General features: G+C 43.0%; 3 protein-coding genes across 7 annotated transcripts; 1 reads left to right on the top strand and 2 right to left on the bottom strand.

The window, feature by feature from the left end:
• Positions 1-128: 128 nt before the first annotated feature.
• bcl10 (BCL10 immune signaling adaptor) lies at positions 129-2741 on the bottom strand. 2 transcript variants are annotated; one of them, XM_070974536.1, is made up of 3 exons: positions 2297-2739; positions 1544-1832; positions 129-1455 (listed from the first exon to the last, which is right to left on the bottom strand). In XM_070974536.1, exons 1-3 carry the CDS (start codon positions 2345-2347, stop codon positions 1046-1048), a joined length of 750 nt encoding a protein of 249 aa, XP_070830637.1. In that variant the 5' UTR covers positions 2348-2739; the 3' UTR covers positions 129-1045. The 2 variants fall into 2 exon arrangements, with proteins under 2 accessions (XP_070830637.1, XP_070830638.1); XM_070974537.1 differs by having other exon boundaries at positions 981-1452; positions 2297-2741.
• Positions 2742-8217: 5476 nt separating this feature from the next.
• Positions 8218-10889, top strand: LOC139339197 (CCN family member 1-like). The gene is made up of 5 exons (XM_070974698.1): positions 8218-8770; positions 8883-9096; positions 9197-9550; positions 9645-9850; positions 9993-10889. Exons 1-5 carry the CDS (start codon positions 8726-8728, stop codon positions 10296-10298), a joined length of 1125 nt encoding a protein of 374 aa, XP_070830799.1. The 5' UTR covers positions 8218-8725; the 3' UTR covers positions 10299-10889.
• LOC139339196 (outer dense fiber protein 2-like) lies at positions 10484-19204 on the bottom strand. Of its 4 annotated transcripts, none has more exons than XM_070974694.1 (17): positions 19163-19204; positions 18614-18788; positions 18370-18493; positions 18105-18236; positions 17955-18029; positions 17568-17639; positions 17360-17476; positions 17083-17268; positions 16888-16997; positions 16662-16797; positions 16370-16480; positions 15297-15401; positions 14667-14825; positions 14134-14234; positions 13873-14035; positions 13574-13699; positions 10484-13461 (listed from the first exon to the last, which is right to left on the bottom strand). In XM_070974694.1, exons 2-17 carry the CDS (start codon positions 18775-18777, stop codon positions 13288-13290), a joined length of 2055 nt encoding a protein of 684 aa, XP_070830795.1. In that variant the 5' UTR covers positions 18778-18788; positions 19163-19204; the 3' UTR covers positions 10484-13287. The 4 variants fall into 4 exon arrangements, with proteins under 4 accessions (XP_070830795.1, XP_070830796.1, XP_070830797.1 ...); XM_070974695.1 differs by having other exon boundaries at positions 19159-19185; XM_070974696.1 differs by lacking the exon at positions 14667-14825.
• Between the last annotated feature and the right edge of the window lie 153 nt (positions 19205-19357).

Below are 19357 nucleotides of genomic sequence, written 5' to 3'. Positions count from 1 at the left end.
TGGCATGCTCCAAAAACACCTGGATTTCTCGATGGGACCTTCATGATACTGTATGTCCTCACTGCCTTATAATAAGAGACATTGTTTTTAAACACAAAGTCATCAATGAAAGAAAGAAAACACGAGTTGAGTTCATATTGAATACCTTTACTATGCAACATAGGATTGTACATGAACAGTAATAAGCAGTTTTTCACAATATCCTTTGTGATTCAAGACTTGTGTAGTGACAAAACAAGGTAAAAAAAACAACTTCTTGTTGGCTTAATGCTGCACAGAATGAACCGGAAATCGTCATCGTTTGGAGCTACGTCGCTCTGGTCGAAGGCAGCGTCTTCTGAGATCAGACTTACACACACACGCACGCACACACAAAAGCTCAAGTAGTCATTCCAGTGTATAAAAACTTCTCACTGCACCTGAACTGTGGCTGCTGTTTGCACACCACACAGTTTATCAGGGAATCACACCTTTGCTAACAGAAGAGGAGTAGGTAGGAGTGGATGAGTCAGATTTTCATAGCTCATGACAAGGGTGTCAAACCTCAGTGCCCCCAAAATGAGTTTGAAGCATGAGTAAAGGAAAGTATTACCGACCGAAAGCTGGCATCCAGTGCTAGTTCTGTACTTATTCACTGATCAGACAGTTTTGGATTTAAATCATGATTTACCTACTTTATACTGAGCCCAATTTCTTGTACACCTGCTTCTATTTAAACATTTAATTTGAAGACATGTGGCTTCTTTCATAAGAACAGGGGTTTGGTAGAAACACATGTATATATTCTTAAAACTAAAGTATTATTTTGACCTCCTTTTGGATCTGCACCAGTACTACAAACTTTCAAACAACGCCCCACTGAAAAACTGCCCCCCTTCTCTTACATAAGAAGCTGATTGGTATAATAGTAGTACATCCCCTGTATAGCACTTTGTCACTAACTGCCTGATCAAAGGCGACACCAGAAAGAGTGCGAGCTGAGTGGTCGAGGATTCAGTCGGCGTGTCCCTTTAAGAAGTGAGAACCGTCTTATTGAGATGTCAAATTAAAAGATGCTCCTGTGGGACGTTGGAGTGAGCGAGCGTGACCGGAGCGGCTGGAAGTTTGGGTCCCCGCCGCTGCTGCTGCAGCCCGACGCTCCGGCATCTATGTTGGTGGGGGATTCAACCATCACCTCATCCGGCAGCGGAGGAGCTCCCGGGTCTCCGGGCTTCGGGAGGCTGGAGGAGGTCGTGGAGGAGGCTACGCTGATGCTAGCAACAGCCCCAGAGGGTGAGTCTCCTCCCCTCTGTAACGACGGCAGGTTGAGTGAGGCTGCTACGTCTGAGGTGGAGGGGCTCTGCTCTCCATCCGGGTGGAAGAGCAGGGTGGAGTTGTGTGAAAAGCTGGTGGGGAGGTCGCTGGTTGTGCTCGGGCTGCTGAGGTTGCTGTCAGATGAGGAACTGGAAGCTGCTGCTGTGGAGCAACAGACGGAGAGGGAAAAGGGGGAGAGTTGAACACAACGTAGATTTGAAATGAGCAGATAGTGACTCGGCCCACTCACCTCTGAGAGACTCCAGCTTCTCGTTTTTGGCCTTCTGCACCTCATCTGTGATTTTGGTGATGATGAAGTTTTGGGAGCGCATCTCCCTTATGGAGTCGGTCAAGGCATCCAGGCCCCGGGGGTTCTCGGCCAGTATGTCCAACAGCATGGCCGTCCTCTTGGTCTGCGTGGTCCTGCAGCTGATTTCCTCCGCGTCGTCCCGTGTCAGGATCCTGCGAGAGCGCAGGTAGTCCAGGTGGCGTTCGGCTCTGATCTTGTCGCAGAGGTAGTGCCGCAGCCTGGTCAGCACCTGGAAATCCACAGCAGCGGCGCAGAAAGGGTAAAAGAGAACAAAACGAGCCGTCAGGAGGGATGGGATGGACGAGGATCTGAAAGTTTTCTCTAAAGCAAAGACTACAGTTGGTAATGTTCACAAATTCAAGCACAGGTGGTCTGACATCACTTGCATTCCCTGGTCAGATTTTAGCACCTGGCAGTGAAGGCAAACAGAGCAAATACTGTCTAAATTTACATAAAGACTGCACTCAGTCTCCAGCCTGTGTTCAACATGGTGTTACTCTCAGGTCCCACTGTGCGGAGGTGGGCACGGCGAAGGTGTGGCGGGGAGTTTCCTCCTTTAACAGGCCTTTAACGCCACATAAGGCACAAAGAGTCAACAGAGCAACAAATACGGCTGTATTTTCCACATACATCACCTTAACTGAATGACTACTTATATGGAAGTAAGATTTCTGACTGAATTATCGTACTCACGTCTTTTTTAATCTCTGCCATTTCATCTTCGGTGAGATGAGGAACATCCATCCCTCTCACCCGCAAAGTGCAAATCCAGGTGTTTCCGGGTAAGAACGAAGACTACGATAAGTTAGTAAAGCAGTAATAATCAAACAAACTACGTTGATAAATTATTTGTTAGCGTTAACTAACGCGGCTCTTCATTATATGTCGTTACAAGTTGTCGTTTCCACTGTCCATTCAAGTTTTCTGTCTCAAAAATCCCCGGACTTCCTGCTTCTGTCGAGGTTTACGTCGACGCGAGAAGAAGAGACACACGCACAGCCGAGTTTCACGCGCAGAGCTGATTCATGTCGTTAAAAACTCCATAATTAAAATAAAACATCTCTTACAACAGCAGACGAGGCTGAAGTTGTCCAACTTTTCTGCGTCTTGATTCGTGTTAATTGTTTTCAAGCGTTAATCAATGTTTGGGATACAGGTGAAGCGCTAGTGCGACTATGTCCACTGGGTGGCGCTGTTGGATCTCCTCACACTGAGACACACATTTTTACATACAGCAGAGTGGTGACAGTACATTTACTCCAGAACTGCACTTCGATATCATTTTGAGGTACTTGTAGGCATTGTTCTGTCTCCATTTAGTATACTTAATACTTCCATTCCACTGACAACTACAGATACTTTGGAGTTTTACATAGAAACAGTGGAGGAAAGTAGTCAGTAGTCATGTAGCCAAGTAGTTTTACCTAAGTAAAAGCAGTAATACCACAGTGTACTCCTTGTAAGCAATACACATGCAATTAAAAAGTACAAACGTATTATCATCGAAATATATTTAAAGTACCAAAGTAAAAGTACTATGATTATTACATACGGTATACATTACAAAATTATAATGAGTGAATTGTTATAATAATATATCATAATTCATGTCAAGTACAAAAAAAGTGGGCTATATGCAGTGAAATAATCTCACAATGAGTACTTTGCATTTGATGTTTTATGTACCTTTTACTAATAATACTTCCTTTTTCCTCCAGTGTGGTACTTTTATTTAACTAACTGATATAGATACTTCCTCCACTGCTGGTGATATCACAACTAAAATATGCACCTGGATGTACATAGGTACTCACATCCCAGTAATGAAACCAAAATCTAAAAATACTCTGTTATATTATTACAGCTGAATTAACATGTCAGCAGTATATTGATTGTCTTTTTTTTTTTTTTATGAAGGTAGGATTTATTGCAGGGCAATTGTTTTAGCTGGTGTACCTAAAAAACTGGCAACTGAGTGTACTTTGTAAGTAGTGGTGGCAGCACTCATCTTTGGCCTAAAGGCCCAACACACAGGCACACCCACACACTTGTTTTGCCTCATTAGACCTCTTTTCAAGACTGTGTGGGTGTGCACAGGCCATGCTTGATAGACATCTCTCTCACTCTTCATGTTAAAGCAGGACGATTTAGACTTTTATGTTCTTATTGGTAGCGTGCGTTGAGTTCGGGCACTTCATGTAATTCCCAGCATACAGTAGCTGTTCCCACCTTCAGCCTGAGCAGAGCTGTCATCAACCACAATAAGTGGAAAACACCTGTGGGAATATGCAGTCTTTAAGAAAATACGGCAGTGTAAAATAATTTGCAATGAAAATCTTATGCAAGCAAAAGTACAGAAGTATTGTAAGCTAAACAGAGTTACAAGAGTAAAAGTACTCATTTACAGTGTTATATCATTATATAGTGTAGATTATATCATTAAATCCTAATTACTGCATTAACAAGAAGGAAGCACGTTAATATTAGCTGATCAAGGTGTATCTTATTTTAAATCCTTAAAGAACATTGCATCAAATTTCATATTTCATAAGTTTTGTTTGTTAAATTTTAGTGTGCTAAGTAGCTAACTACTACCCCGACTTTGTAAAATGCATCGTGACTTGTCACACTGAATCAGCCCAAATGTGGTTTTACAGTTTTAGTTACAGGATTGGTGGTTACTGTTATAGGAAATCAGCAGGGAAGGTGTGAATCAAAACACAGAGAACAAAGTGTCCTCGTAACTTCACAGCAAACTGCAGTGCATGAGAAGAACCAAAATAACACTGCAGTAAACATGAAATAAATTGCAAAATGGCAAAACGCATTCAAGATTTTCTCTTCCCTCTAATCATGATGTCCCACAAAGTGTCTGAGGACGGGCGCTCGCTGAGGAGATTGTTGCCAGGCTTGTTTTGTCATGTTCTGCAATGTAACACGTACTGTGCAGCTGGAAAACACCATCCCCGAGCAGTACGCTGTACATCAGGCCATGACCTTCTGTTGATCACTCGAAAGTTTTTGCGTGTGATGATAATGATTTGAAATAGGGGGGAAATGCAGGCTGCAATAACTACGTGGCTGCTGTTGTAACCCAGCAATTTCTAGAGGAGAGATGCAGCAGAAAGATGTCAGGTGCTTAAAGGTCAAAGTACGTGGAGCAGCGTCTTTACACAAGAAAAGAATACTTGGCAACAAAGCATCCAAAGAAACAAACAATGTGTGCTCACTTTTGTCCTGAAAAGCTTCAGGATGATTCACATTTCATGTGAAACAGCAGAGTGAAGCTGCCTGGAAATAATGTCGAATCAGCTGTGAGAGATTCAGAAAACCAACTTGTGAGTGGCCCCTTCCAGTGAATGAGCCACAAAGAAAGGAAAGTCATTTATAGAAATGATGTAATGAACTGGATTTGCAATCATGTCTGCACAGCCCTTACAGACATTCCCGTCTGTTGCACAGCGTATGACCCGCTCTCACACAGCAGCCAAAACAAGCTTGTCACAGACCCAATACCTCCGCAGTACCAGTGGGGAGGTATTTCTGCCTTTCCATTCCCTGTTGCCAGTCTTTATGCCACACAGAGTTTGAATCCCACATTTTGTCTGTTTTTCTCTGTTTTCCGTTACCATTGACATGTACAGTATCACAAAATGACTTTTACCTCCCACCTTTCCCATTTAATGTCATCCACAAGAATGTAGGGACACGTCATGAACTAAAAGAAGTGATTTAATTTCAGTAGGATGTTGCACAGTATCAAGTGTCATATAAATGTAGTATTAAACAAAGCTTTGTCTCTGTGATAGGATAATCTCCAGGATGGGTAATTACATGTTGCATAACGTTGCTTATAAAATAGAAAATCCGGCTTTATACATGGATGACTTGACAGCAAGATGAAAGAAAATTCTCCAAATATGGAAATTTCTTCATTCCGTGAAATGTTTAATTCGCATCACTGTTCGAGGAACAGTCTGACATTTTGATAATGCTCTAATAAAGCTGATTTCGCTCCAAGAGTCAGATGAGAAATTCTTCATTCTTAGGTCTCTGCATTCAGGAGCTTTACTCAGGAGGTGTTAGCTAGCTTAGCATAAAGACTGGAAGCAGGTGGAAACAGGTAGACTGACTCCAAAGTTCAAAAATACGTCTACTGAGAACTTTAAGGCTCACTAATTAACAAGATGTACAGTAGTGCCATTGTTTAACGTGTACATAAGCAGACATGTAAAAAAAAAAAAAAAAAGGTTGTGGTTGTATGGGTATTTAGCCTAGGCTACACAGTATATGTCTTAGCAAAAACAGCCAGACACAATCCCAAGCCTTGTCACACCAGCACTAAAATTTGGCTGAAAAATCAGTTCATTTCAGTGGAACAGCCATGATCAGCGGATTCACCTCCAGTGAAGAAGCTAATGTGTGTGAATTTGATGAACCTTTACACGCGCCATTTGCACCGACGACCAACAGCACGCCGTTTTGACAGCACTGTCCTTTGAGGGAGTCGTCAATGGAGGCTGTGTTGTTGCAGCTTCTCTTTATACTTTCCTCTATTAGAAGAGAAATTACTCACAAAAAGAGGAATTGTTTCCAGACAGTTAGTTAGATACAAATATGTGTCTTTAATACTTGAACGTATTGTCCTGTCAGTGATTGAGCTAGCTGACCGTTTGCATTTTTGCTAGCTTGGAGAACTCGTTACCCCTTTCAGTAACTCTTTACAGAATGAATTAACGTAGGCCTGCAATCCTTAGAAAATATAAAAAAAAGTGAGTAAATGATCCACTACAGAAAAAATAAAAAAGAACTTATTGTGTTAGTGGACTAGTGTTAGCATGTTAGCATGTTAGCAGTTATCTCGTCAGCTACAGTGAGCCTCCAAACCTCCAGAACCATGTATTTTGTGAGATTGCTTGGATGAATTTTGTTGTGCCTTGTATGACCAAGCCAGGTGTCATTTTCCTCATTTTTTTCCAGACCATGAGGCTGCCAAAGAGAGCCAGGCTAGCTGTTTCCCTCTGCTTCCAGTCTTTATGGTAAGCTAAGCTAACTGCCTCCTGGTTTTTGCTGCAACACTTTGGACTTATAAATCACGTTTTTTCAAAGGGCTCCGATATATCCAAATTGGCTTTTGATACATTCCTCAAATCAGCCGAAAGTCATTGTTCAATGGAATAAAACTCAAATTTAATTTCCCAAAATGTTAAAACTATTCTTTTAATGCATTATTATTATTGTCATGTTATGTCATTATTAGATTTGCTAGTTGAGAAAATGAGAATTTCTCTCTGGAAAACATCTGAGAGTTTTATATTGAAATTAATATTAATACATTTTAAGACACCTTCACATGCTGCTCTGCGGGAATGGGACACAAATGTTTTCAGGAGCAGAGAGGGCAGGTTGGGTGTAACATCGTCAAAAGGTCAGTTTAACATGCGACTGGTCTCTTTTCCAAGTTCTCCAGCTGCCGGTTATATCCGGTGTCCCTGTTACCTAACATGGTTCTGCAAATTCTTTATATTACAGCTTTGGAGGGAGAAGTTTCCACTCCAAACCGCAACAGTCAGCAATTTCCAGGGATCTGTGAATGCAGCGAGCTTATTGTTTGCTCTTCATCTGCCAGAGCTGGCACAGATTCAAACTGGCCCTTGTAACCTCAGTTAGATAAGAAGGAGGCTGTGCCAGTCTGCCCTGCTCAGCCTCTTGTTCTCACAGGTTATAATGAAAGGAAAGGCATTTTTTCCCCGATAACTTCCATTGTTCTTTGATGTGGAGAGAAGAGGATGCTTTTTATCCTGGCAGCTATTTCAAAGAAACCTTCAGTGTTCATCCTGAGTGGAATGTTGCTTCAGGCATTGCTCAAGTTTTCTTCTTTCTTTCTTCTTCTTTTTTTTTTTGGTGTGTTTCTCATTCTGGACGCTCTCATTCAGACCAAACAAAGGATTCCTAGGGTTCAAGCATTCCTAGAGGCTCTCGTCTCCTTTCTGAAATATTGAAGTCAAACAAACTCCTAATCCATCCACACCCTTATAGGTGACTGACAGGAATTTCATCCGTGACTTTTAACACGAGAGAGGTTAAGAAATACAAACGCCGATCACAGACAACATGCAGCAGTCTAAACACTGCTTCATCCCTGATAGAAATTCAGTTGGTCATAGAAATATGTAGCTTTTCCTCAATATTTATGTCAGAACTTGTGGTGCCCCGATGTTGAATCCCTTGCAGGGCTGCTCTCACACGCATCGGGCTGGTGATGAAATATTTCAGGTATCACTTTTTTTTTTACCCTTTTACATAACCACATTTCACCAACACTTTGTCTCTCTCTTTCCTTTATTTAAAGTTTCATTTAGATTAAGTGAGAACTGGCCATGAAGGTGGCATAAAAACATTGTTATAACAATAAAGACAGTACAAACAAAAGTGGAAAGAGACAAAAGTTCACATGTATTAGGATGACAGAGAGGTATGACGTTTTAAAAGCAACAGTAGAATTAATATTTAACAAAACAGGAACAAAATAATGCATAAACCATTTAGCAGCAAACAGTTTAATACGTTTCAGCTTCAAGTGTAACAACCCAGTTTACGTTTCACTTTTCAGTTTTTGTTGTGAGATGTGTTTCAGGTCTGGCACAAACACACTCGAACAGTAACTGCTGTCCGACAGTCTGCTAATTAAGCCGTCACCCCCTCCACTATTTTGTATTTGTAATGTTTCATTACATAGAAAAAAGTTATTTCAGGAAATAGTTTACTTCATGATGGAAAAATGGCTTGTGGTTCCACTTCATGATTATAGGTCAGATAGACGAATGCTGATTCGGAGAGAAAGCTGTGGAAGAATGGGAGTTAGACGGAGTGGTTCTCGGATTGCTGAGTGGGGGGGGGGGGGGGGGGGGGCTTCTTATGAGCTTATGGGAGGGCGCGTGGAGAAGCATTCCTCTCATAGTTTCGGGACACCTCTTCAGCCCGCGCATACGTCAGATCTGCTCTGAGTGTATAAAAGGAGATGGGGACTGCAAAAGAGGGAGAGCAAGCACTCGCCAGCTCGCTGCCAGGTCTGGAGTTTGACAGAAAGAAGATTTGCTCAGGAAAGAAAGGCTTGTGAGGATGTGGAAAGTCTGTGTTGTTGCTGTGATCGTCTGCGTTACGCTGGTGAGGAAAGAATCACTGTTCAGTCATAAGCTGCTGTTTTGGCTGTTATGACAGGACCATGTTTGGAAGCAAACTTTTGATTGTAAATGTCTGATGTCACGTTTAATCTCAGGTGTCAGCCTCGTGTCCGAAGGACTGTCGGTGTCCCCCTGACACCCCCCGATGTGCAGCAGGAGTCAGTCTCACGCTGGATGGCTGTGGATGCTGTAGGGTTTGTGCACGGCAGCTCTTTGAGGACTGCAGCAAGACACAGCCATGTGACCACACAAAAGGACTGGAGTGCAACTTCGGAGGGGGATATGGCTCGGCTGGGGGCATCTGTCGAGGTACGGTGACGCCTGTGCTGTTTTCTTCTCTGTTTCCAATGAATTTACTCACTTGACTCTCATTTCAAACCTCACCGTCTTCTCTGTTTTCATAAAACAGCCAAATCAGATGGAAGAACTTGTGAGTACAACAACAAGATTTACCAGAACGGGGAAATCTTCCGTCCAAACTGCAAACACCAGTGCACTTGCATGGACGGCGCTGTTGGATGTGTCTCCCTCTGCCCGCATGAGCTCACGCTGCCCATACTGGGCTGTGCCAAACCCAGGCGGGTCAAGGTACCGGGACGGTGCTGTGAACAACTCGTCTGCCCCGAGGACACAAAGACGGAGAGCTCTGTGGTAAAGAAACACAGAAAAAAGCACAGCAAAGACAGGCGACTGTCTGAAGACGACCTCACCAACAGGAATGAGTTGGCTCCTGTGTGGAGAGGAGAAGCAAAGTCTTTACCTGGTGAGTAATTCTGCACAGTGTCTGAGTACTGTCTTTTCTTATCTGTCCTTTATCCTTTAAACCTTTCTGAATCTTATTTTTGCTCTCTGTGCAGCCTTCAGGAGTCACCCAATGGGCCACACGCTGGTCAGAGGAGTCGAGTGTGTATCTCAAACCACAGATTGGTCCCCCTGCTCCAAATCCTGTGGCACTGGAGTGTCCACCAGGCTGACCAACAGCAACACCCAGTGCAAACTGGTGAAAGAGACTCGGATCTGTGCTGTCCGTCCATGCAAGCAAATGAGCTCGAGCAGAGTGAAGGTACATTCCACAAACACACTTTTTTAACATTTCATTACACGCTGCTGTGTAACCTTAGCATTATTTATCTCAATCACAAATCACACTTTGAGAGCACTCAGGTTACGCTTAACGCATGCTTTTGGTGTCGTCTCTCCAACAGAAAGGTCAGAAATGTAACCACACAGAAAAGGCCAGCCGTCCAGTCAAAGTGTCCTACGCAGGCTGCCGTAGCCTGAAAAAGTTCCGGCCGAGGTACTGTGGGTCCTGCTCAGACGGGCGATGCTGCAGGCCTCACCGAACCCAGACGTCACCTGTCCGCTTCCGGTGCAGAAATGGCGAGATCATCAGCAGGATGGTGATGATGATTGAGTCTTGCAAGTGTAACCTAAACTGTCCCGGGCGCGGCGAAAAGACAGCGGCCCGCCATAGACTTTTTAATGATACCCACAAACTGAAAAAGTTCTGAAGTGAAGAGGACAAGAAGACCCCTTGAGGACTGACTGTAGAAAAATGTGCACCTTGAGGTTGCAGACATCTGTAGGATGAATCGCTTCATAACACTGGAGCCTTGTGATTTGCTTCTATTTGAAGCATCTTTGTTTTTTTACATTGTGAAAATTCTTATTTTTCTAGTTAAACCAGCTCCATATTTAAGCCTCTCTTGACAAGACATGTCACATGACAACATGGAAATGACATAAAAACTATGGCAGCTACTAAATCAGTCATTACACACATGGCTTTGTTCCTGTTGATTTATTGTATTTTCTTATTTTATTTATAAGGATTAATATATCGTGCTTTACCTGATGTGGTTTAGAGTTAATCCTAAAATACTGTACAATAATACTGGTTTGACATCCGGCTCTCGACTCTTATAAACTGTTGGAATATAACTGAAGGCTGGAAATACACTATACCATATATGAGGTGGCCAATTAACTGCAAAATTGACAATTTTATATTTTCATTTTTCACAAATAAACACATAAAATAATGAACTTTTCTGATTCTATATTTTTTCTTTTTTAGAAGAGCAAAGATTTAAGGTTGGGGGCTGCAAAAATATGAAAAAATGGAAATTCTCAAGAGGTCTGTTGTAATAATTTTCAGTAGGAAATGAGCTATACAGTTTCAAGTACATCTGGCTGACCCACTTCTGAGAGGACCAACAAGTCACTGCATACTTTGGGGAATGAGTGTAACGTAAACTTCAGAGTGGTTTTCTTGCTGTTGGACAGACGCTGGGCACAAGCTGCAGCTTACTTTGAAACAGTTACAGGGTATAAAGAGAATAATCTTCAATTTCTACTGACTTTACAATCCTGAATGTGAAATTTGTTGCTCCTCATATTGAATGCAACATAGTGAGTGTTTGCTAAATATAACCTGGCTCCTTTCCCCTTTAAAGTTTTAAATGTACGACTGTGATCATTTTCCCTCCGACAGAGTTTATGCTTTACATCAGTTAGCCTTCTGACCTCTTGCAGCAGTGAAGCGTCTGTTTTTGATAATTGGCCCAAAAAAAGGAAAGGGACAAATAGGTCATTCAACTCATTTCAGTCTAACAAGGACATAAGCTCAGGGTGTGTCCATCATGGTGCTGAAACGTGATGCCAAACAAACTGCCAGAAGTCAGATGTAAGCTTATTTTCCATCAAACAGCCGAGCAAAGCAAATTCCCAAAGTGCGCATAGAATTACGTAAACGGGCAAGAGCAAGAGAGCGAGAACAACAGCAAAGGAAAAACAGGGGTACTGACGCACGCACAGATGAAATGGTTCCATCCCCTGACGGAGAGCACAATAGAGCTTTGTCTCTGAGAACTTGAGAGGAGCACTGCTCGCTCAGGGGGGATTGGTCCACAGCAGGGCCACATCAGAGCCTGGACACAGGTCTGGACTCACGCACTTTATTACCATAGATACAGTACAGGACCACAAGCAACAACAGCAAGATCCAAGTACAGGACAAAGCAGTTTTTAGGTAAATCGTGCTGCAGCAGATACCTGTGCTCTCTGTGTAAAAACTTCCATTACCAAAGCATGCCAGCAAGAGAGTTTTAAAGTGGTTTGGAAAAATCCCAGTGTTGCATGTTTCTCAGTAATTATGTTTGCAGCCCTGAAGGCATGAGCTTCACAGCTGACAGCAAAACAATTGATTTCCAGCATCATTCATCTCAGTCCAGCTGAGGATCAGAAGACAAACACGTTCAATACGCATCACGCATTTTGTTTTATGATCGTCTGAGAGACAGGCAGCATCAGCGCGTCAACGGGAGCGCAGTCAGAGCATGTTTGACGCTCAGAGGAAGCACCGTGGAGGACGTGGTCGTTTTCTACCACAGTAAACATGTGCACCCACATTATGTTTGGTTTTCAGCTCTACCTGTGTTGGTTAACAATTACTCTCATAATCAGGTTGATATATATACAACTTCTAAATATGGAAAAAAAAACCCTGATGTGGAGCCAGCTGCACAAACATAGACTTAATCTTACTTTAAAAGAGTGAGGAGCAAGCGTACAATGCATTGTTGGTAAAATGAGACACTTGACAGAAGCTAACAGAACAGTTCCACCTAGTGGCACATTACTTTTCTCCATCTCCCCTTTAGATTAATTGTTTAAGTCAATAAACTACCAGAAAATAGTGAAATTACAGTTACTAAGAACCCAATGTGTCATCTTCAGGTTGCTTCTTTTATCCGTCCAAAACCCGAAGGTGTTTCATTTAAAGTGATAAGAAACAGAAAAAAGCAGCAAATCCTTACATTTCAAACACGAACTCATCAGACATGTCGCTATAACAAGCAACTCTCAACTCAAACTTGGAAGACCGTTTTGTGGCTACTTCTATTAACAGCTGAGACAGATGGTGGCCCACCCAGAGCCCGGTTCTGCTTGAGGTTTCTGCCCGTGTCAAGGAAACTTTTCCTCGCAGCTGCTGCCACGTGCTTCCTCGTGGGGAAATTGCTGCGTCTCTGTATATTAAAGAGTGTGTTCTACACCTGCTCTATATGGAAAGTGGCATGAAGCAACTTTTGTTGTGGCGCAATATAAATAAAACTGAAATAAGTTGAATTCTATTCAAGTTCATCAGTAATGCCGTCTTCATCAGACAATTCAAGAAGTCTAAATTTATGCAACTGGCTCTTTGTCCCATCGGAATAAGACACAATAGCACCAAGAGTTCAAGTTCAAAATTTGCGTACATAGTGAAATATCATGTAAGGTCTCTTGGGACTTGAGCTAAAAATACGCATCAAAGTCTTTCACGACAACAGCAGATTCCCCTGATATCTGGGGGAAAAGCCCCCGATTGACATCTAAATGAAGATGTACATATCTAAAGATAGCCCAAATCTATCAAAAATAAGCTTTTACTTCCTCTAAAAGTTTCATTCTCGTTTTTAAATAACTTAAAATAAATAAATTGTACCAACAGATCCTTAATTATTTTAAAAAATACGATGAGCCAAAACTTGATGTTTGCAGTCCCTCATCAAACATGGTCTTATAAGAGTTTTTGAGGAAATCAACGTAGTTCTGAATGCTCTGCTTGTGGCTCTCTGATTGGTCCAGGCTGAGCTGCAGGTCCTTCAGACGCACCTCAAACTGTTTCTCTGCCTGCAGGTTAAGACACAGACAGTGATTTTCCTCCACATCGGCACATTAAGGATGACTTCAGTACAATCTGAGCCTGCTCCCTGGCTTTCATTTAGAAAAACACGATACTCACAGTGATCTTGCTCTGGCGAAGAAGCCTCAGCTCACTGTCCCTTCTGCTCCTCTCGGCTTCCAGCTCCAGGACTTTGGTCTGAAGGGCCTCCTCTCTGGTTGTAGCCTGGTCTTTCACCTTGTTGACCTGGACAAGTGGAAAGACTTTATTATTATAACTTTATTATCTGACAAAGTGCAGCACATCACTCCTGGAAACACCTATAGTAACAAAGACTGGGTGTTTACAACAGCAGGAACTCCAACTTTTCCAGTGATCACTTCTTACTCAGCTGTCACTTGACCGTCTCTGAGCTGTACCTGTTGCTTGACGTCTGACAGAGCTGCCTCCAGCTGCCGGCTGAGGGCCTGACACTCTGACGAGCGCTGATCCAGCTGCCGGTTACTGTAGCTCAGAGCCTCCTCCTGAGCCGCGAGCCTCCGAACCAGCTCCAGGTTCTCCTGCTGCAGTTTGTCCACCTGCCTACAAACACACACACCTTAAATAAGTTCTGTGTTTGAATCTGCACGAAGGAGACGCTAACGTTTGACTTCTAGAGAACAGACATGAGAGGATCTTACTTGTGGAGAGAGTTCACTTTCTCTTGTAGCTGTAAATTGGCCTCATGAATGGACTCTTTCATCTCCACAGATGACTTCAGAAATTTTGTCTGACCCTCCATCTGCATGAGTAAAATGTACAATTCAGAGTCACCTGTACTGGTCCAAGCGAATGGAGCAGTTAAGAGGGTTTCACATCACATGCACAACTGGATACAACAACAGCCCATTTAATGCTATTTGCCACAGTCTAGCGAGCACAAAATGGGCAGTTTTCAAGATACCAATTGATCATTGCTGATGGAGAGACGTGGGTGACTGAGAAGGACTCACACAGCACAAAACACTCACAAATGGGGAGGTATGACAGGATGGTTGTGACCTAACTGATTCTGCTGCAATCAGAGAATCTTTTTAATCACAAACATCAAAACCAACTCACAGCAGGACCAGAAAACAAGATACACATGGGGTTGTACTACCACCTAGTGGTCAGACGTGTGAAAATGACTGCATTTCACATTTCTCTGACCACCGCGGCTCACTTTGCACACCTTAACCTGCAGTTGCCTAATGGACTCTGACTTTTCTGAGCACTTCCTCTCCGAGCGTCGCAGGTTCTCCTGGCACTCGAAGAGACTCTGCTCAGCTGCACTCAGTAACTCGGGGTAAGGCTTCAGTTCCTCCAAACGCCCCTGCAGCTCCTGCCTCACCTGGGCTCCGGAGGATGGCAGAAGGAGTGGGTTGTTGGGAATAGACAAAATATTAGCCTAAAGATTCATCACTGCCTTCCAAGAGATGCACATAGATGCATGCAGAACGTGCCAAGATTCATCTTTAGACTGAGCTTCGGCAGTTGTTAGTTCAAATGTTTTGCTGCCCAGAAATACTGGAGGAAGTTTGGTAGTTAGCAGATCCACGTGCAGCAAATGTTATGCAGCTGAGAAAGAAAAGGTTACATCTAACATCTCACGACTGACTGGCCATTCAAGAGGAGGACAAAAAGCACTGCAGGGCTGAACATACTACAAAAAGAAGGCACAGAAGGTACTGTTAGAGTTTGTTATCGAAAGCACAAAGAAAGGTGGCACTTAAAATATTACATATACTGTTAAGTATCTTATCAAGTTCAAAACTTTGATAAAATACAGGACAAAACTTTATATGGAGAGGCTCGAGGTTACCTTCTCAACTTCTGTATATTTTCCGTCTCGTGTCTTCTCCGTCTCTCTTAAAACATTTGCATATTTTATCTTCAGATCATCTATCTCAGCTTGAAGCTCTGCAACCTAGAAAAAAACACAGCAGTGTAATCAAATCTGCTGTATCATCCGCTGCATCTGAAAACTGCAAACTAGTGTTATTGATGAATCATTCATTCAGCAGTCTCAACAGAGCACATCCAGTGTTCAGTATTGACATAGTTGAAAGGCTGATATAATCACTGTGATCCTCTTTTTTTTTTTTGGAAAGCACTTTTTACAACACTCACTGTGTTCCAAAAGGCATATTAGCATACTATTTAGCCTGCCATAAATGTCCCAGTTAGCATGCCCCAATACATGGTATGTCAAACACAGCATGCCAAAAATATCAGCATGTTCTACTGTGTCTGCTCTGACTGTTCGGACCCACAATCCTCTGCACAGCAGACATACGTCACATCGCCTGAGCTGTCGAGAGCAGAGTTCATACGAAGTCTTGCCAACCGTTACAAATTCTTTTTCTTTTCTTTTTGATGCAAAAGCCAGGGGGTCAATGTGCAATGTTCAAGGCAAACGGTATGCATACTGCATGCAACAATTCGTACTTTGCATGGGCAGCTACAGTCTGCGTTACAACTAAAACGAGAAGTATATGATCTGCAACACAGTCACTGTTTTGTTTCTTAGGGAAGAATTACATAAGGGACCAAACAACAGTAAAAATAGAAAACGAGGTTAGAAAGCCACAAAACATGACTAATTTAGGTCATAAGACGAGAGGATAAAAGGATTAACAGTTGTGTGGAAACAAAGCACAACAGTTTGGAGTGTTAAAACTTGTGAGCAGATGTCCAGTCCTTCCTCCCCAGAGTGTTTATAATCTATTCAGAAAACAGAACCATACACACCTAAAAGCACTCAATATTTCCTTTCGTGGATTACAGGACTTAATATGCGATGCCATCTGCTGAGGGAACCAGAATCTTCCTGGTTGGAGCTCTCAAAATAAATAAAATAAAAAGGTGAGGTAAAATTAATGAGCAGATGTCAACCTGATATTGGCACTGTTCCGCTTGATGTTTCCTCTCCTGAGACACAACCGTCTCTTCTGCCAGGGCAGACTCGCAATCCGCCAGCTGCTGCTCCAACCGAGCAACAGACGCCTGCAGTCGCACAAACATCACAATAATTTTAGTGACAGGAGTAAAAATCAGAGAGAGAGAGAATGTTTTTTTGACGTGCACAAACACGAGAAGCCACAGAGAACTGACAGATATTACAGACTCACGGTTGTCTGTCAGCTGCCTGCAGGTTATTTTTTGCAAACTGTTTGGCAGCTTGTACCTTGAGTGTTGCATTATTGACGCAGAGGTCTCCGTTTTCAGCGGCGAGTCTTTCGACACGCCGCATCACAGCTTCGTTCGCTGCAGCGAGCTCATCCTTCTCTCTCTGCTGCCTCGCCGTCAAGTCTGCAACTTGACTTAAAACACACATTTAAAATTCACGTGGTTGCCACATGCGAGCAGATTTTGGTGAAAGGGGTGATGTGCGGAAAAGAGAAATGACCGACCTTTTCAACAACTCCACATGAGCTACGAGTCTGTCCGTCTCGTCCGTCATCTGCTCCTTTTGCCGTCTCCTGGAGTCTCTTTGCAAACGCGCGCTGGCCAGCTGAGCATCCTGTTTGCCAACCAAGAAAAGAAAGTCAAAGCAACACCCTGAACTCTGTGACTGCCTGTAAATCAATTCCACTTCAACTTCATACCTTTTCCTTTAATTGTGCGTAGCATTTCTCAATGGCGGCTTCAAATCTCTCAGCTCTCGCTTTCTGTGCTCGGGTGGCTTTCTTGAGAGATTCTTTGTCCTGCGCTGCCTTCTCGGTCAAGGAGGTGATGGAGCCTTTCAGATCATCAATCTCCATCTTTTGCTCAATCATGGTTCTCTCCAGTGTCTGGAAAAGACAGCATGCCCATAAAGAAATGCCTTCATATCACACATTTTCTTTGCAGTAGTCAGGCCAGAGTGAAGCAGGCTGATTGTACCCGCAGCTGCACAGTCAGACGGTTGTTTTCGGCTTCCTTGTTGCGTAACTGGCCCTGCAGGTGAGCACGAGCTGCCTCCGCAGACTTGGTCATGAGGACTGCACTCTTTATGTTCTCCTGTGAAGACCAGTAACGACTTTAAAATGCACTCCGCACCCTTTGATTTTTAAAAGTCTGCAAGAACATCGATATGAAAACGTCTGCTCACCTGCTCTCCTCTCCGCAGATCCATCAGTTCCTCAACTCTTCTCTCCGTCCCACTCAAATCTCTTTTTAAATGCTTTAGGAGAAAGAAGACAGCGATCAGTATGACAAGAGGGGACTGGGATTTGCATGATTTTACAGTTCTTATGCAGTTAAATCACAAACACACTCAATATGCTGATGTCAGGTGACACAGCCTTGACATTAATTTGACCACCTGTTCCCAATTGAACCATCCAAACCAGTATACTGTACATAAGATTAACCCAAATTAACCCTTTCCACAGACAAAATCTTCAATCAGATTGCCACAACTTAAGCACAAAGCTTCATTTGCTTACACTTATATTAAGTTCTTTGAATTAATGCATAAACGTAATGAAACACTCACCTCATTTTCACTCTCAGCCTGTGTGATCTTCTTCAGTAAGATGTCAACTTGGCGGTCGGCATCAATTCGATCTGCCTATATGGGAAGAGATGAGTTATTTAAAGCAAGTTAAAAGGAACCAAAACACAAGGTAGAAATATCGTAACCAACCTCTGAATTTTGGAGCTGTTTTAGCTTCTGTCGCACAGACTTATTTATTCGTCTGAAATCCTCCAACTTCTCCAGCAGAAGTCCTCTCTGTCTTGTTATTCGCCGCTTATCAATGGCAGACTGTCTGGAATCCTTAATTGCAAGAGAAACAGAAGTGACAACAATGGGTCATGAATGCCAAAGTTGGGCTAAAAGTAGGTAAACTGCTTTGGTTTCCAACACGGAGGGTCCATGTTTGGGGAACGCAAAACTGCAGCAAACATACAGCAAAATCATCTTCCATGGCATCTTTAAAGGACACAAGTTGTATGGCAGCAGAGTTGGCAGCTGCTTCTGCATCTGTTAGTATTTTCAGGAAAGGGCTTTTTCCATCGGCGAGGTCTCCATGGCTAAAAGAAAAACAGGAAGGAGCTGTTTAAAATCAGCTGGGCTGTGACTGCTGGTGAGCCTGTGTTTAGTCCCACAGATCAGACTGTATGATCACATGTTCATGAATCACAGGATCTCACCAAGTGATGTCAGTCTCTGGGGTTCTCATATGGAGACTGCTGCGCGCTCTGCTCCTTCTCTCCAGCTCATGAGAGCTAGCGAGGTCACCACAGCTGTGTGTGACATCGTCCCTGCTAGAGCTGAAACCAAGGGGGGGACTTTGGAGTTCATCCTCTGGAGACATACCTCCTACAGCTGACAGAACAACAAACAGTGTCAATTAGCATTCACACAGAGGAGGACAGAAAGGTAGTTCATAACATGACTTTAAAAAACATCTTTGCTGCTCTGCATAGCCTAGCTTGCACATTACTATTCGATAGTTAATAGGTTACTTGTAGCCACACTACTACTAGGTTGTCAAGCAAGCTAAGTAAGCTTACTCCATAGCAACATACAGCCGACCGTACCATGTTAAGTGACTGCTAAGCTTTACATTACTGCGAAGACAGCTAATATTCTGTTAATTCGACCACGCACAACCACTTACATCGATATTATGGGTAACAGAACTAAAGGAGAGCAATCCCTTACAAAAAAATACAAGTGAAAATGTAAATATTACTTACGCTTTCACCTTGTGTCGGTTGTGAGCAACGCTACTCCAAACTAAAGTGCCCCTCTTAAAATGTCGAAGCGGATTGGTTCGCTCAGATATAACGTAATGACACCGACTTAGTAGCTCGCTGCTGATTTGTTTGCTAAGGGCAAAGTAGGCGGAGCTTCATTTGATTAGAGTTGCGAACAGCCAATGATCAAAAGGA

Source organism: Chaetodon trifascialis, chromosome 11 (genome assembly GCF_039877785.1).
Source record: "Chaetodon trifascialis isolate fChaTrf1 chromosome 11, fChaTrf1.hap1, whole genome shotgun sequence".
NCBI classification, from domain to species: domain Eukaryota; kingdom Metazoa; phylum Chordata; class Actinopteri; order Chaetodontiformes; family Chaetodontidae; genus Chaetodon; species Chaetodon trifascialis.
This window is presented reverse-complemented; position numbering and strand designations above follow the sequence as displayed.

What these genes read in the sequence shown, in the direction of transcription:
- bcl10 (XM_070974536.1), bottom strand. Translation starts at nt 2,347, where the DNA reads ATGGATGTTCCTCATCTCACCGAAGATGAAATGGCAGAGATTAAAAAA. An exon ending in TGGCAGAGATTAAAAAAGAC is followed by an intron (nt 1,833 to 2,296) that starts GTGAGTACGATA and finishes GTGGATTTCCAG; the next exon opens with GTGCTGACCAGGCTGCGGCA. An exon ending in GAAGCTGGAGTCTCTCAGAG is followed by an intron (nt 1,456 to 1,543) that starts GTGAGTGGGCCG and finishes GTTGCTCCACAG; the next exon opens with CAGCAGCTTCCAGTTCCTCA.
- LOC139339197 (XM_070974698.1), top strand. Translation starts at nt 8,726, where the DNA reads ATGTGGAAAGTCTGTGTTGTTGCTGTGATCGTCTGCGTTACGCTG. An exon ending in GGCTGGGGGCATCTGTCGAG is followed by an intron (nt 9,097 to 9,196) that starts GTACGGTGACGC and finishes TTCATAAAACAG; the next exon opens with CCAAATCAGATGGAAGAACT. An exon ending in TGAGCTCGAGCAGAGTGAAG is followed by an intron (nt 9,851 to 9,992) that starts GTACATTCCACA and finishes TCTCTCCAACAG; the next exon opens with AAAGGTCAGAAATGTAACCA.
- LOC139339196 (XM_070974694.1), bottom strand. Translation starts at nt 18,777, where the DNA reads ATGTCTCCAGAGGATGAACTCCAAAGTCCCCCCCTTGGTTTCAGCTCT. An exon ending in AGGCTGAGAGTGAAAATGAG is followed by an intron (nt 17,640 to 17,954) that starts GTGAGTGTTTCA and finishes TTTCTCCTAAAG; the next exon opens with CATTTAAAAAGAGATTTGAG. An exon ending in GTCTGACTGTGCAGCTGCGG is followed by an intron (nt 17,269 to 17,359) that starts GTACAATCAGCC and finishes TGTCTTTTCCAG; the next exon opens with ACACTGGAGAGAACCATGAT.